The sequence below is a fragment of the Arvicola amphibius genome, chromosome 7, assembly GCF_903992535.2.
Source record: "Arvicola amphibius chromosome 7, mArvAmp1.2, whole genome shotgun sequence".
NCBI classification, from domain to species: Eukaryota; Metazoa; Chordata; class Mammalia; order Rodentia; family Cricetidae; genus Arvicola; species Arvicola amphibius.
The window spans coordinates 132,353,982-132,370,205 of NC_052053.1; the positions used below are offsets into that span (position 1 = coordinate 132,353,982).

A 16,224-nucleotide genomic window follows, 5' to 3' on the forward strand; every position below is an offset into this window, starting at 1 on the left:
AGTCCTAATATTAGTTTTATAAGGGAGACCATATTGGATTTGCTTTTATTTGTGTTAGAATTTTCAGGCAATGCTATTGCCTTTGTAGATGTTTTATATTAAATAAATGATGTTTGGCCTTGAATTCCTCACGTGGGATAATAAAGATTAATGGGGCAAATTAAAATGTCTTGGATATATTTAAACTTTCTTTGATTATGGGTGCAAAATAAAATTATTAAGAATAAAATCCTATTATCTTAGACTAACTTCCACTCTCAATTACAAAAGCAAAAAAAAGTAAGCTGTTTGTTTTATATTATGAACTTAAATTGCTTCCCAATGTGTGGCTTTCTGGAATATGACTGAACTACTGTTTCCAATCTAGAAAATGTCTCACTGAAATCAGGTTTTACTTTCTGAATGACAACTAAAACAGATTTCCATGTAAAGTATCTAGATTTACTCTTCAAATATAAAAACTGATGTGAGCTGAGTAAGGCAGTGTGTGCCTTTAACCACAGCAGAGTCAGGCAGTCCGCTGTGAGCCAACCAGACTGTGGTGCACAACCTAGTCAATGCTACCCCATGAGATCCCATCTCATATACACCTCTCTCTCTCTCTCTCTCTCTCTCTCTCTCTCTCTCTCTCTCTCTCTCTCTCACACACACACACACACACACACACACACACACATATATCTCAGTGGTATCAGTGGTAGACATTTTGAAAGGAATACTTCTAGTCACATTAATGTATAATAACTTCCAGTTTCTCTATTAGTATAATAGAATTATATCCAAGTTTAAATACCCTTTCCAGAAGGGCAGGGGCATGTGCTATGTACATGTAGACCAGCTTTAAAGCAATCTGAACTCATATAAAGAACACTGTGAACAGAAATTGTGGAGGAGAAAAGAGAAGAACTGGAAGGGAGGGAATAGGGAAATAGAGGTAATCGAATATATTATATACGTGCATGAAATTCCTATGTGTTGAGTTCTATGAGTGTTTTTATTGATATTTCTGAACAAAAACATACTCTTTCTTAAAGTGGTTTGGTCTAGTCTTTCCCATAAAAAAAGAAACAAATGACTACTTAACCTAAGATACCGCTTTCATCTCCCGTAAGGTGTTTTATTAAATCTTATTATTTAGACAGAGACGCAAGTACTAGAATGTTTGGTATACACCATATATGCTGGAAGATGTTTGTTTCCAGAAAACTTCTCCAAATTGTTGGCTAACTCTTCAACTGTTAATTTGTGGGTCAGAGACACACTGTTTTTATGGTCACTGTAATAATCAGGGATGAATTGCAAAGAGAATCCTATATCTAACCTGTTCAGTGACTGGGAATCATCCAATGTCAAAATAACTGTGATGGGGATGCACGACTTAAGAAGAAAATACAAACAACACAACCAAATTTCCAAACATGCATTCGTGTCTTAAGTGAATTCATTATTTGGTCATAGTTCACTTTTACAATAGATCTGCTTTATAAAACTCTGTAGCTCAACTGAGCTGTCCCCTCGGTTCAGGCTCCCATGAGTCTCTTAGGAAGTAAGATATAAAACAATATATTTCAAGAAGAAACAGGAATAAAGAACTCTAACATTGGTCAGTTGCCATGAGATGGTACAATTTAATTTTCTTGAGTCTTAGACCCCATAGATGCAAAAGAGGGCGCGTAGTGGACATATTTGCAGCCACACAGGATTCCTCAGGATCCCAGTGCACTATGAGCTTGAGCTGACACACCTTATAAAGGATTGCACATATTTGGAATCATTTTTTCAAACATTCTCACACCACCTCCCTTTAGGAACTAAGTTTCTACTGTAATCAAGTGTAATAGTCAATAGCCAGAGCCAACATTTTAGAATGCAATTAGAGGCCAAGATGAAGAGTAAAAGCATGCAATTCACTGCAAAGAGTTTTTAATGAACATATGTGTTATCAAATTTTCTAGTAAATGAACAATGTACTTAGAATGCACCACCCTTTATTATCATTTTAAGAACAACTGGCTTTTTAATAGATAATTGCTTTGGTTAGGCCTTATGAAATTCTAGTTTTATTGCAATTGTCCATGAATGTATCTTATAGATCATCAGTAAGGCCTATCAGATAACTAATGTACTGCTTTTGCTTGCCAAATGTTGTAGTTTTTTTTTTTTATAAACTCTTTACCTAAAGTAAATAATGCATTCATTCGGATGGGAACCTTCAAAAGCTGCTTGTGCCAAATAAGACCCTCTTTTCAAACCCAAGATGCATCAATACAGTGGGAAAACAACTGATGACTGAGATGAGAATTATTACTTTAAAATGATGCTAAAGTGTGTGATGGCATGGCAAATGGGCCTTCAGAGTTCTGCTGCATACATTACCTAATTAGCTTATTATATCATAAAGATGCAACCCATAAGGCTGGCTGGAGATTGTTGGATCATTTTATGCTTTCTGTCTGCACAGTATGTCTCTGCTCTCCCTGAGAACACCTCTGCTTACCTGATGCTGTACAGGCACTTTTCTCCATAGCTGAATTTAAAAGGTTGCTCTTGACTGCAGGCAGACCCGAGCTCTGAACAGGGGCTGTGGGGTTCTTTCTTGATTTTCAGTGGTAGTCCATGAAAAGCCACTAAAAACAGAACAAAAGTATCTGTCAAGATTCAATTCCATTAGGAATTAAGTCTACCAGTCTCTTTTACTTCTCTTATTTAAAGTATTATTAACATTTCATAGTAACTTATGCTTGCAAGAATAGTGGAATTTGATAATCCATGAGGCATAAAGGATTCTGGGGGTTTTTCTGGGCTCTGCTACCTCCTTTTCTACTTGTAGTGTGTAACAAAATGCACGCCTGAAATTTTTCTCTGCTTAAAGTAAATCAAATCAGTAGTAATTCACTTTGCTGATATTAACAATCCTAGAAGGTCAGTTTTCATAAAGGAAGCTTTGAAAACATGTCATAAAGATTTACAGTGGCTATATAGGGGCGGGGAGGAATGCAACTCTTAGTCAAGGCTGGAGCACAGCGTTAGGCTGTATTCAGTAACAGTGCTTCAGTATCCAGGATTTCATGGTGCATGACAAAGAAAATCCAGGTGTAAGTCCAAAGGAAAGCCATAATAGTACAGAGAAGATGAAAATCAACCTATTTAAGATTGGTGGTTTTTTTTTTAAAATAGAAACTAAAGTACCTGCTTATCTATTTACCAAAACTATGAAGATTAAAATATGATACATGGAAGTTCTTTATTGCATGAACTCCTCAATAAAAGTTACTCTCCGTCAAATGATGCTCTCCTTTTTCATATAATTTAGTGTGTAGCTATGTTTAAGGAAGGTTACAGTTCATATGCATTTATTTGTGCTTAATTTAATATAGATTATGCCATAAAATACACACCATAAGAAATCGATATGTATAAAACAAACTAATAAATTTCACTGTACTTTCCAAAGTTTGATGAGCACTCAAGGGTTCACTATATAATTATTTCACTATTAAATGTCCACAATAAAAATTCTGATACATGGGGAAAAATACCACAGAAGCACTCACATATTCATCCAGTATACATGGGTGATATATGTGTGCTCACCATTTCACTAATCCATGGAATAACAAATATGTGTGTCGCAAAATATTCATTGGAACCATGGCAAAACTTTTTAATTATTTACTAGTTCTTTGAACACAGATAGAAAATGTAGGCACTCAGTTTCTAACACTGTGAATTAAAACCAATGTTTTACCTGTTCTCAAATCAATTTGCCCTCAAAGAAGTAATGCGAGGATCTGGGAGCTCAGATTTAATCTCCATGAAAAAAATTGTGAAGACCTAAGATATTATATTTCTACATTTTTGTACAAAAGGTATGAAAAAATAGTAATCAGCTTACAAAATACACTTAACCCAAAAAGAAAAAAATAACAAATTAAGTTTTACTAAAATTAAAACTGTCTCTTTAAAGGCAACATTAGAAGAATGAAGGAAAAGCCATGAGCTCCATGAGGCTCACACCAGAAAGATCTGACGAATAATGCTCATTTTACATGAAAGGAATCGTTGCTTAGCAATAAAAATCTCTAACCGGAATGGACAAAAGATGTGGACAAGTGTTACACACACACACACACAGGAGTGGTAACAAACAATTGAAAATGTAATCAAATATTTCTCAGCAGGAAATTGCTAATAAAACCACAAATTATCACCAGATACTCATTAGAAAATCTAAACTATGAAAGTTGACAATACTGATTTTGAAATAAAGAAAATAATGGGAACTCCCATTCATGCTGCTAAGGAGGTGGGTTGGTACAAGCATCTCAGAAAAGGGTGTGACTACCTGCTAAGGTTCAACATGAATATACCTTATGATCTGGTAATTACACTAGTAAATATTCTCATATGTGTGGTAGAAGAAAAAAGTGCATGTGTTCCCCCAAAATACGTATGTAGGAATGTTTGTGGAAGTTTTATTCATGAAAAGAAAACTAAAAATGCTTTAAATATTCACTGGTGGAGGTAAGTCAGTAACGTATGGCATCTGCAGGGAAAGAACATTCTGAAATAGCAGGGAATCAAGTACCTTCCATCGGGTCCACAAACACAGATGCTCTCACAGCTATGGAGTTAAGCCCTGTAATTTCCAAAACAAAGCTAACTGAGAGGGGAAAGGTTTGCTTTCGTGTTTAGTGTGTGGTTTTGTTCAGAGGCTCAGCTAAATTACGTCTCTAAGGTGATCTGTAACTCCATGGCTAGCATCTTCACCCAAAGGGGAGAAGTGGACAAGACATATGGGTTTGGGAGAACAACATGTGAAGGCAGAGATCAAGTTGAGGATTTTGCAAACTAAGAAATGTCAAAGACTTGTAAGAAAGTGACAGAGATTAGGGGAAGAATGGTGGCATGGATCCTTTCCTTTATTTCTCAAAACTCTTTCCACATCTCTCTCTGGCTCTGTAGCCTCCGAAAATCAAGAGAAGTCATACCTGCCTTTAAGTCACACAATACATGGCTTTTTGTTTTTACAGTCCAACCAAATTACTGCCCCATTCCCAGCAATTTTTGTAAGCAAGCTGGCTCTGTAATGATTTTATGTTACAAAAATTTCTATGGTATTATCATCACTGGACAAATACTGACTCCAACGTGAGCCTTGGCAACACCAGAGTACACTGCATTCAAATAGATCCAGCACTTGAGAAATCCGCTGTAGGTCAACTCTAGCAGTGGAGGGCTTCAATGCCAACTCTCTTTAAGGCTTAATTTTATGTGTGTGGAGCTGTTAATTATTATGAACCAGGAATTAATTTTGTCTTTACTAGTCATATGCCAAATGACTAATGAGAGAGATCTAAGGTGCCCAAGAATTTTTGTTTGGTTGGTTACGCTTGTTTTGTTTTTTGTTTGTTTGTTTTGTTTTTGTCCTTTTAATTTCTGCAGGTGAAGAATAAAACTTAAAGCCAAACCGAAGCCTTCAGTTTTCTGCGCAGGAGCATGGGGTTTCCCTTAAGTTCTTCACTTTAGCTTGCCTGCCTGCCTACTGGGGATCCCATCTATGACTTCATGTACACAATTTTTTTTTTAATTTACCTTTGCCTGGAGAGAGGTAGAGACTCCCAATAGAGAGGGCTGAGCTAGAAGCTGGCTAGGGATATTTCATCACAGGACTAGAGGCTTCGCGTCTGCTAATAGGAGGTTTTTCCAGATCATTGGCACCAGCGCAAGAGAAAGCAGCACATTCATTTCGTGCAATTTGCTGTACCTTCCCACATGGAGTCGGTGCATGTAAAAGGCTGTTAAGTACTAAATTATTCCTTATCAAATCACCATCATCTGGAGTCATGATCAACACTAATTAAATTACTTTCGCTGAACTCGGCTCCAGCCTGCTGCTAAGACTGCTTACATTCCGCTTGCAGTGCGGTCCTCCCTGGGTCTGGAACACAGACCTGCAGGCATCGGCATTGTTTGTAGTTTAATTAAAGTGAATCTTTCCTTTTTCAAGTGAATTAAATCAAGCGAGTTAGCCTCTTCATTTCATTGACAAAGAAATGATGCTTCAAAATGATACTTTATTTCCTGACTTCATAGAGGTCCAGTCATTGATCTAGGTCTGAAATTCACAGCTCACCTCGGCTGTTACTCAAACCCGGTTCCCATGAAGCCCCACAGCTCTAGCAATCAGTTCTTCTAGGGAGAGGCAGCCAGAACACTCTAGAGATGAGCCTTGCATTCTCTGTTTGATGGAAGTTTGACCTTTGAAACCACATCTTAAGTCTGACTAATGATGGCTGAGTTTGTCTGATGGCTCATTTTAAGAGTTCCAAAATATCGGAACTTAAAAATACACACTTCTAAAATAAATTTAACTACTTCTTAATCTGACAGTTTACCAGGGGTTGTGGTATTCGTTAGTAAGTGACTGGTAATTTAGAAATTGTTTTCATTTTAGAAGTGTGAACTGTGAAACAAGGCTTACTTCCTTTTATTTTCTACCTACATCTTAGAAAGGCAAACAATTCAATCACAACACTAAAGAAGTAGCACGTGTGGGAATACCACTTTAAAAATGTGTGCAAAAGCCGGGCGGTGGTGGCACACGCCTTTAATCCCAGCACTCGGGAGGCAGAGGCAGGCGGATCTCTGAGTTCGAGGCCAGCCTGGTCTACAAGAGCTAGTTCCAGGACAGGCTCAAAAAAAAAAAAAAAAAAAAAAAAAAACTGTGTGCAAAAACACAATATAAAATGTCATGGCGGTAGAGAGAGTGGATTAAATTATCTCAGGAGAGTACTTTCCTAATCAGGACAGTAGGACATTCTCGTAACCTTCCGCGGAGAACAGACGGTGTGTGTTATAGTTATTGACTAAATGCTCATCCACAAATAGACGGAGTTAATGTGGACGGCTCACTTTAGAATCCTGATGGGAAGCAGCATCCACGTTTGAAAATAACTTAATTTTATGTAGTATTTTACGCTCTTCAAGGAACCACTACAGATTCTACTAGGGCCATTCTGGTTTGGTAGATTTGGTTGCTGTTGTTGTTTTAAGTTTGGGAGTGCTCAGATGGTGAAGGCCGGGTGCCCAGTTTGAGGTATTATGGTAAAGGGAGGGAGCCTTTAGGTGGTGAGGCATGGTGGAAGGGTTGCTGGAGCGGGACTTCAAGGCACTGGTGCTTCTTCTTCCAACATGTAAGAAGTCTCTGTGACATGATGCATTGTGCACCGCAAATAAGAGAATCATAGCCAGCTGCCTAAAGTCTCTCAAGCCATTAGCCAAAATAAATCTTTCTACTTTTTAAGTTGATTTTATTGGGTATTTAGTCACAGAAATGGAAAGCTAACATTGTTGTAAAGAAGCTAAGCAAGCCGTCTCGGTAAAGATCTAAGACTCCACGGCAAAGAGTTAAGACTTAGAGTCTTGTGCTGGAGAGATGACTCAGTGATGAAGAGAACCTGTTAATCTTAGGGAACCTGGGTTTGATTCCCGCCATCTACAGCGTCTTTCATGACCATTTGCAGTGGATCACACGTCCTCTTCTGACCTTCCCGGGCACCAAGCATCTTTGTTCACAGACATAATCGGAGGCACAATATTCACACATAAATCACAATGAATAAATCTAATTTAAAAATTTAGCTATTATTATATGCCTAATCCCAGCACTGGGAAGTAGAAGCGAAAGATCAGATGTTTAAGTTATTCAAGGCCAGCCTGGGCTGCAAGAGACCCTGTTTTACAAATGATAACAAATAATTGTTTTAAAGAACCACGGGATTTGGGTTGCAATAAAATTCAAATTTGTTTATACTTTCATTTACAATGTTTCTTGTTCACACATATGTTATAACATTATATAAAATCACATGAGGTATTTCCAAAACTTTCATTTCTTCAGTAATGACTGCATCTACCGGGCCCCAGATGCGATAGTTGGTGCCGAGAACTAGAAAGCAATATTGAGCTACTCAGTGCAGGTGCTGAATGAGATGACTTCATAGCATCAAGCGCATATATGGGTCCAACCAGAGTTTTATTTAGATTTCTAAAATACATTTCCTCTAGTAAAGATCTTAGCCTGTTCTCTATGCCTTACGCTTGATTAATTCATGTGTGTGTGATACACACAGCTGTATGCATGACCTTACTAACATATTCCTGGCACTTATATCGAAATGAAAAAAGTTATCAGAGCATTTGTGTTTGTTTTGGGCATTCTGCCTTCTTTCTGTTTATTCCTGAGACCGAAGACATTGAAAACTTCGCACTGCTCACTTCGCATTGGAGCAAAGGTGGTACTCTCCCACAAGGTAAGCTTGCCCTGCCCTGGGACAACCAAAACATCCCAAGCGACAGACGAGTCTTCTAGACGTGGATACAGAATGTAAGTAAGCAGTATTTGGCTTGACTCAGACCTTTCCCTTTTGTTTACTCCTTAATTATTCTAAGAGTGAAACAGAATACTAAATTTCTATGAATACAAAACATTTGCCCTTTATTTTTGGTTCTTCTGAAAGGACAAGCAAGTCTTTGAAACAAATCTACAATTTTCAAGAGCTTCAGCAGACTTCCCATAGAAGTATCCTTACATTGGTACTGAGATTTCTGGCCTACTAAAAAAAATAAAACCCAAACCCAAACAAGATGTTTAGGATAATCTACTGTATGGTTCTTGAGTTCTTAAATGAGAGGCTGTAGCCACCTGTTTTTATAAATGTGGGGTTTTGTTTGTTTGATTGATTGGTTGCTTGGGTTTTGTTTTATTTATTTATTTATTGCTTTTTGTTGTTGTTGTTGGTTTTGGTTTGTTTTTTTTTAAGTTGGGGTTTTTCTGTGTAACAGCCTTAGATGTCTTGAAAAACTGTGTAGACCAGGCTGGCCTCGAATTCATAGAGATCCACCTGCCTTTTTTAAAAAAAACTCTTTCCCATCCCATTCCTTGGTGGACAGTCTGGGGCTAGTTTGAACCATGGTGGCGAACTTGAGTAGTCCTGACCAGAGGGCCTCCAAAGCCTAAACATTTACCATCTGACTCTTTCCAGCGAACAGCTTGCTGACCCTCGTCTCAGATCATGATCTATAGTGATAAGGGAGAAAGCAAACACAAGAGAAGCTGGCAGGGTGACGTGCGCTCATGTCCACTGTTAACCCAGTCAACAAAGGCCACCAGCATCCTCACATAATCGGTTCACAGTGCTATACAAACAAGCTGGTGAAAAATGGCACAAAATTGAGACTCAAACGCTGCAAATTTATGAGGCATAAGGAATTTCAAAGCACTTACTTGGACCAGAGGGGACATATAACATGGAGAATTTTCTACACCTTTCTAGAAAATATAACCAAAAAAGTCAAAATAAAAACAAATCATGTTGTGGACATTAAAGTGCTTATGAAAAAAATGCTTGGCTGTAGAAGTGGTTTGGAAGAGGTAAAACCTCTGTAAAAGGTGAAAAAATAAATGGTATACATAAATTAGATTATTTAAGACCACACCATGAAAAATGCATGCAGCCTTTTATACAAATCTATGTAGTTAAGAGTACACTCAGTAGATGAAGCACTCACTTTCAATTGGTATCACTTCAAGTTCAGGTGATAAATGGATGGCAACAGCCTCAATTAGTGCTCCGTTAAATTTCAGAAGCAAAGGGGAAGGCTTGTGTACAAGTAAGGACAATAATGTAAATACACTTTGCAAGGCAGAGAAGCCCAGAGCTTCCTCAAGCTCCATCTGTGGCTCTCCAAAGATTCTTTTTCAGTACCTTTACTTCAAGCTCTTCCCACCCTCCCGGCGCGCGTGCGCACGCGCGCGCGCACACACACACACACACACACACACATACACACACACACACACACACACACTGACAGCCATTACTAAAGAGCCTAATCTCAGCTATCAGCAGAGTGCCTTTATGGGGCCATTAAGCCATTTCTCTTGTTTACAGTGCCTGAAGAAAGATGAGAATATGTCTGTGACAAAGCAAGCGATAACATTTCTAAACCGCTATCAAAATGCAAACTGAAACACAGCGAAGGGCAGGAACCCTGATTTGAGTTTTCATGATTTTTCCATTGTTTGCAGCATCTGGACGTATATTCCCCTATAATATCTCTGAGGCAGAAATTCAGAGCCTCACACGGCAACACGATACGCATTTCGTTCTTCGGTAAGATTCTTTAAGGCATGCTAAGGAAGATGCCACAGAAATGTGAAGGGGATGCTGCTGGCTGCTGCACAGAAATCCGCTGTGTAGAGGATCCCTTGATGTTTCACGACTTAAAAGGCTTTTGAGTCATTAAGAGAAACAACCATTGTTTTCTGGACCTCAAAATTTTTTGATTCAAGATGTTGTTACATATAGTCAAAGTTTTGAGACTGAGCTAGTGTTGGTTTTAATCTTTAGAACACTCTGAATACAGAAATACTAAAAGAGCGCTGGAGGAAAGCAGGGCAACTTGGGGACACCAGACATCAGCTGTTCCCAAGGAACTTTAGTGGAATCATGCATTTCCTAAGAGAGGAACCTAAGCCCCCCAAAGACTCCTGGCAGTAACAGTGAGTATGCTCTCTCCTGCTCGGATTTCAGAATAATTCTGTCAGAGGCACACCTCAACAAAGGGGAGATCACATGTGAAAAGATTCTGGAGGTGACAGTGACCCTGGAACTCACATCAGCATCTAGCCTCACTTGTCCACAGACTTGGCACCTGAAGGCAAAGCTGAACCAGAAACCCAGAGTCCTTACAGTCTGCAACTCTTGGTGGAGTTGTGACTCTGGGTACATTACAAAACACCATTATAACATCATAATCCAATACAGTGGATATGCGTTCTGGGTTTAGTGTGTCATCCCTCTCCTCATAAGGCAGTGGGGATCAAAGTGACTTCTCTCGCTTGACTTTTCCCATCAGCTCTGATGATATTGATCAGAGGTTGCCAGCATTTCATTGGCTTCAACTACATTTGCTTACTTGTGATAATTTTCATGTATCAGATTCAAATTAATTTGATTCTTTAAAGATTCAGATTTAAGAATTCTCAAGAAAGGAATGATAGCAACAAAGCAATGTCACTGGATGTGGTCAACATTCCATCATGAAATACAGGTCAATGGTTGACTGAGCCATGATCGGCTGTCCCCTCTAACCAAGACTTGGGTTTTCATATTTGACATATTGTCTTCTGCCTCCATCCCAATCTCTAGCAAAATCTGCACTGATGTCACTTAAGCGATTATCTGCTAGGAATGTGAGTGCCTTGCCCCTTATATAACATAGTGATCCTGTCGCCACATGTAGGCATGAGTGTACATGTCCACTCCTCTCCCTCCCTCTCTCTCTCTTTCTCTCTCTCTCTCTCAGCTATCTATCATCCACTCATCTCTATCTATATTGCTGTCTTATTCACACATACACACACACAGAAACTCTAATCATAAATGCTATATTGATGTCTTACATCTATAAGGCCTATCTCAGGCAACAGTGACAAGACGCAGAGTTACTACTGAATAGACATAAGAGAAGAAAGGCAAAGATCTGATATAAGACTTTGGGGCACATGCTTCAGGGCCTATATTGTGAAAATAGACATTGAACTCCACTCCAGGCACTTTGGCACTGTGGAAATCATAGTAACTCACATTTGCAATGACCCTTAATCATTATGAAAAAGTAAAATCAGGTATAAATGGTATAAATACCGTATTAAAGCAAGGAGGGCACATAATGCACATTAAAAAGCTGTGCAGGCAATATGGTTGACATTTTAAGGCACTCACTGCTTTAAAAGGTGTTTTAAATCTCTTTTAAATTCGATTACAGGGACCACCTACTTCCTAGTTGATATGGGAAAGGATGATATTAGTATATTAATAAAACAAAAAGCAATACCAAAAACAGAAAGTTATTATCCTAATTTTAAAAGCATCATCAATTGAAAAATAAAGAGACTGGATGCACAATGTGTGGATTCACTTCTCTAAACTAAAGTCCAGGTTTCATATAATGGCTGTTCAGCTTAGTAGTACTAAATGCTCCTCACTTTCCCGGGCTAATCGTCAATAAGAGCACGCTGGGAGGAACGGGTTCTTCTTTCTGGAAAAGGGCAGGAACAGGGAAACGAAGTTCTAATGGAGGAATGATCCAAATTGAATCACGTTTGCATTTTGCCTTGGCTTCAAGACAGATCTTCCTACCCCTACTGGTCCAGTAGATGGAAAGCAGCACGACACTTTTTTTTGGAAACAAATTCTGTGCCGTGAGCCCAAACATTCCACACTCCACATCCAACTGGCAAGAACAAAACAGAACAAGCTGCAGCTATTTGAGAAACAGATCTAATCAATCGAAATGAAGTTCCCAAATGAGAAAATCCATCCAAATCCATATCTCCCTAGAGCTGTCCTATTTAATGAAGTCCTAACCCTGGCCTTTCTGAGCCCAGAACCTACTCTCCTAATGAATCTATCTGTCTCACTGTGCATTGATACAGGTACTCTTTAAGACCTGGAAAATCCCCAAAAGAAAGATGACTTCTTTCCACCCTCATCTGTGTCAAATGATGGCTACCAGGTATAAGGAATTGACTAGGAAGAAAGTTATCACTTCTAGCTGGGCATAGCCAGGCAGACTCTGATACTTGTTGGTGTCCCTTAATCCTACGTGAAGAATCCCTGAGGAATGTCATATAGCACATGGGCCTGAAGCATGAAGACCACCTCCTTGCATAGAAGGAAGCCAGCACTCCAACCTCCTCTAGCATCCAGAACAAATCATAGGGTGCTGCCCTCAGAAGGTGATGAGGACAGATCTCTAACAAATAGCTCAAGAAACGTAAATTTGTTCTTCAAAATACACTGCTGAAAAAAAAAAAGAAAGAAAGAAAGGAGTGAGGAAGGGAGAAAATAAGGGAAGGAAAGAAGAGAAAAAAGAAAGCAGATCATAAACAACGAAAACACTAAATGCAAATGATATCATCAAAACTGTGTTACTTAAAAGTGACAAGATACAAGGATGACCTTCAATTTTCCTTTTTAATTAGCTCATGAGCACGGAAAATCAAACCCAAAGTTTCATGGTAATTACTTTAACTATCGGCCATAGTAATATGCAAAACAAAATTAAGACAAAATTACATTGCTTCAAAAGCCTGCCAAATACGAACATGCCTGTCCCTGTGGAATAAACACCAAACAACAGTCATTATGGCTCGTAAGTTTTGCTCACATAAAAACAAGAACTCAGGCTGAGCAAGATGACCCAGTTCTCAAAGGCTCCTACCACCAAGCCTGAGGATCTGAGTTCAAGCCCCAAGACTCACAAAGAGCAGAGCACATGCATGCAGTGGCATGGGTGCACTCTCTCTCTCTCTCTCTCTCTCTCTCTCTCTCTCTCTCTCTCTCTCACACACACACACACACACATACACAAATGAATAAATATGTGTTAAAAATGTTTAACAGGCACTCAATTTTTTTAATGAAGGAAAGCAAACTAGTTTTCAATTTTAAATTCAGTAATTAGTGGAACAAATATGTTTGACAGAATTCACTAAGTTAAGTTTTCAGAAGTAGAGCAATACGATTGTGATTTTAGAAGTTATCTTACATATATTAGCATGACTTGGACCAAGCCTCAAATACACACAGGGGAAAGAGACAAGGTATATGGCCCAGGGAGGGGGAGGTGACTAGGGAGAAAACTGGACTAGTGTGCTGGCATTTCACTCTATAATATATAACATATTCAAGTCTAACAAGTCTTTATTATTCTGCTACTTTAGACGATGATTTTTGCACTGTTTCCTTATGTACCTCCTCAAAATGATCTTTTGGTTACTTGGTAACTCATTGCTACTTGCATAATTCCACTTCCTTGTAAGCTACTGAATCCTTGTGTTTGATTAATAATTTCACATACTTTTCATCTGTTTGGGGGAAAAATAAAGCCCACAATTTGCATAGTCTTAAATTGACCGTTTCAGCACCAAAATAATAGCGTAAGTACGGAGCAGGTCCCATAGGGCAACAGCACACCTGCCGCATTTCTGCGTGACCCTACAAAGGGCATGATTGACATCAATTCAAACATTATTAGCCACTTGGCACCGTGTTCAAAAAGACCCCGACAGTAGACAATCAAAGCTGGAAACATGTTCTCAATACCAGAGCTAGGAAAGTTTGCCCGGAAAAAAAGAAAGCCAGCTGGCTAGAGAAAAAAAAAAAAAAAAAAAAAAAAAAAAAAAAAAAAAAAAAAAAAAAAAAAAAAAGTACCTTTCAGTAAATACCAATAAAACTTTACAGGCTGCCAAAATAACAAAGATACAGTGATCACAAAGGAAACTCAGCGATTTCCCTGACGAGAAACACCTTCTTCAGACACGGCCTGTCACCCTGCCATATTACAGCTGTTAATGCCAACTCAGGTAAATACTCTAAGTGAATTTTATTTAACATAACGTATGTATAATTTGTATCCTAAAATAAATTTGAGAAAGGTCCTTCTGAATGCACTGTAATGGGATGGATCGGATGGCTCAGCTGATAAAGGCTCCTTGCACCAGGGCTGATGATCTCTGTGCTGTAGGGGGCCGGGGAGTGAAAGGAGAAGACTGACTTCTGACCTCCACACACGTGCCATGGCATACACATGCGCACACATTAAATAACAGGAACAATAAGAGTGAATAAAATACAATGCTTCATAATGTTTAAGGCGCTGCTGCCTGAGTGTGGCGGTGAGTCACGGCTCTTAGAGAACTGCTTTTACAGGAAGTAGTTAGCACCTTGAAAATCTCCATGCACTTTATCAGACTGAGAACTGCCCAGCAGGGTTACAGAGGTGGCTTAGCATTTCCACACACTGGCTGCCCTAGGAGAGGACCTGGGTTTGGATCCCAGCACTCAGACAGTGCTCACAACTTCCTGTAACTTTGATTCCATGGGTTCTCACGCTCTTCTTCTGATCCCTACAGACATCACGTATGCATGTAGAACACAGACATCCATGTACAGAAAACATTCACACACACAAAATAAAATAAATCTTTAAAAAAATGAACACTCAAAGAAGAGAGTGGGAAGTACACTTGAACTCATTGACACAAGAGACCACATCCTAAATATAACCCCAGTAGCACAGACACTGAGATAAACAATTAATAAATGGAAAATGAAAATGAAACTGAAAAGCTTCTGTAAAGCAAAGGACACGGTCAACAAGACAAAACGACAGTGTACAGAATGGGAAAAGAGCTTCACTAACCCCACATCAGACAGAGGTCTGATCTCCAAAATAAACAACGAACTCAAGAAATTGGTCATCAAAAGAACAAACAATCCAATAAAATAAATGGAGTACAGACCTAAAAAGAGAACTCTCAACAGAGGAATCTAAAATGGCTGAACAACACTTAAGGAAATGCTCAACATCCTTAGTCATCAGAGAAATGCAAATCGAAACAACTCTGAGATTTCATCTTACACCTGTAAGAATGGCCAAGATCAAAAACACTGATAAGAACTTATGCTGGAGAGGTTGTGGGGTAAAAAGGGAACACTCCTGAATTGCTGGTGGAAGTGTAAGCTGATACAGCCCTTTTAGATATCAGTATGGTGATTTCTCAGGAAATTAGGAAACGGCATTCCTCAAGACCCAGCAATACCACTTTTGGGTATATATATTCAAGGGATGCTCAATCATGCCACAAGGACATGTGTTCAACTATGTTCATAGCAGCATTGTTTGTCGTAGCCAGAACCTGGAAACAACCTAAATGCCCCTCAACAGAAGAATGGATAAGGAAAATGTGGTACATTCACACAATTGAGTACTACACAGCAGATAAAAATAATGCCATCTTGAATTTTGCAGGCAAATGGATGGAGCTAGAAAACATCATTTTGAGTGAGGTAACCCAGACCTAGAAAGACAATTATCACATGTACTCACTCATAGGTAGTTTTTAAACATAAAGCAAAGAAAACCAACCTATAAATCACAATTCCAGAGAACCTAGACAACAATGAGGACCCTAAGAGAAACAGACATAGATCTAATCTACATAGGAAGTAGAAAAAGACAAGATCTCCTGAGTAAATTGGGAACAAGGGGACTTTGGGAGAGGGTTGAAAGGGAGGGGAGAGGCAGGGAGAGGAGCAGAGAAAAATGTAGAGATCTATCAAAATCAATTTAAAGAAAACCTGGACAGGT

At 38.9% G+C, this 16,224-nt stretch overlaps 1 protein-coding gene across 1 annotated transcript in view; it reads right to left on the reverse strand.

Annotated features, from left to right (window-relative positions):
- Positions 1-16,224, reverse strand: part of Etv1 (ETS variant transcription factor 1) — a 92,319-nt gene that overhangs the window by 39,901 nt on the left and 36,194 nt on the right. The window contains exon 6 of the mRNA XM_038336442.1: positions 2,498-2,627. Coding sequence (XP_038192370.1) covers positions 2,498-2,627 — 130 coding nt within the window. The remainder of the gene's footprint in view (positions 1-2,497; positions 2,628-16,224) is intronic.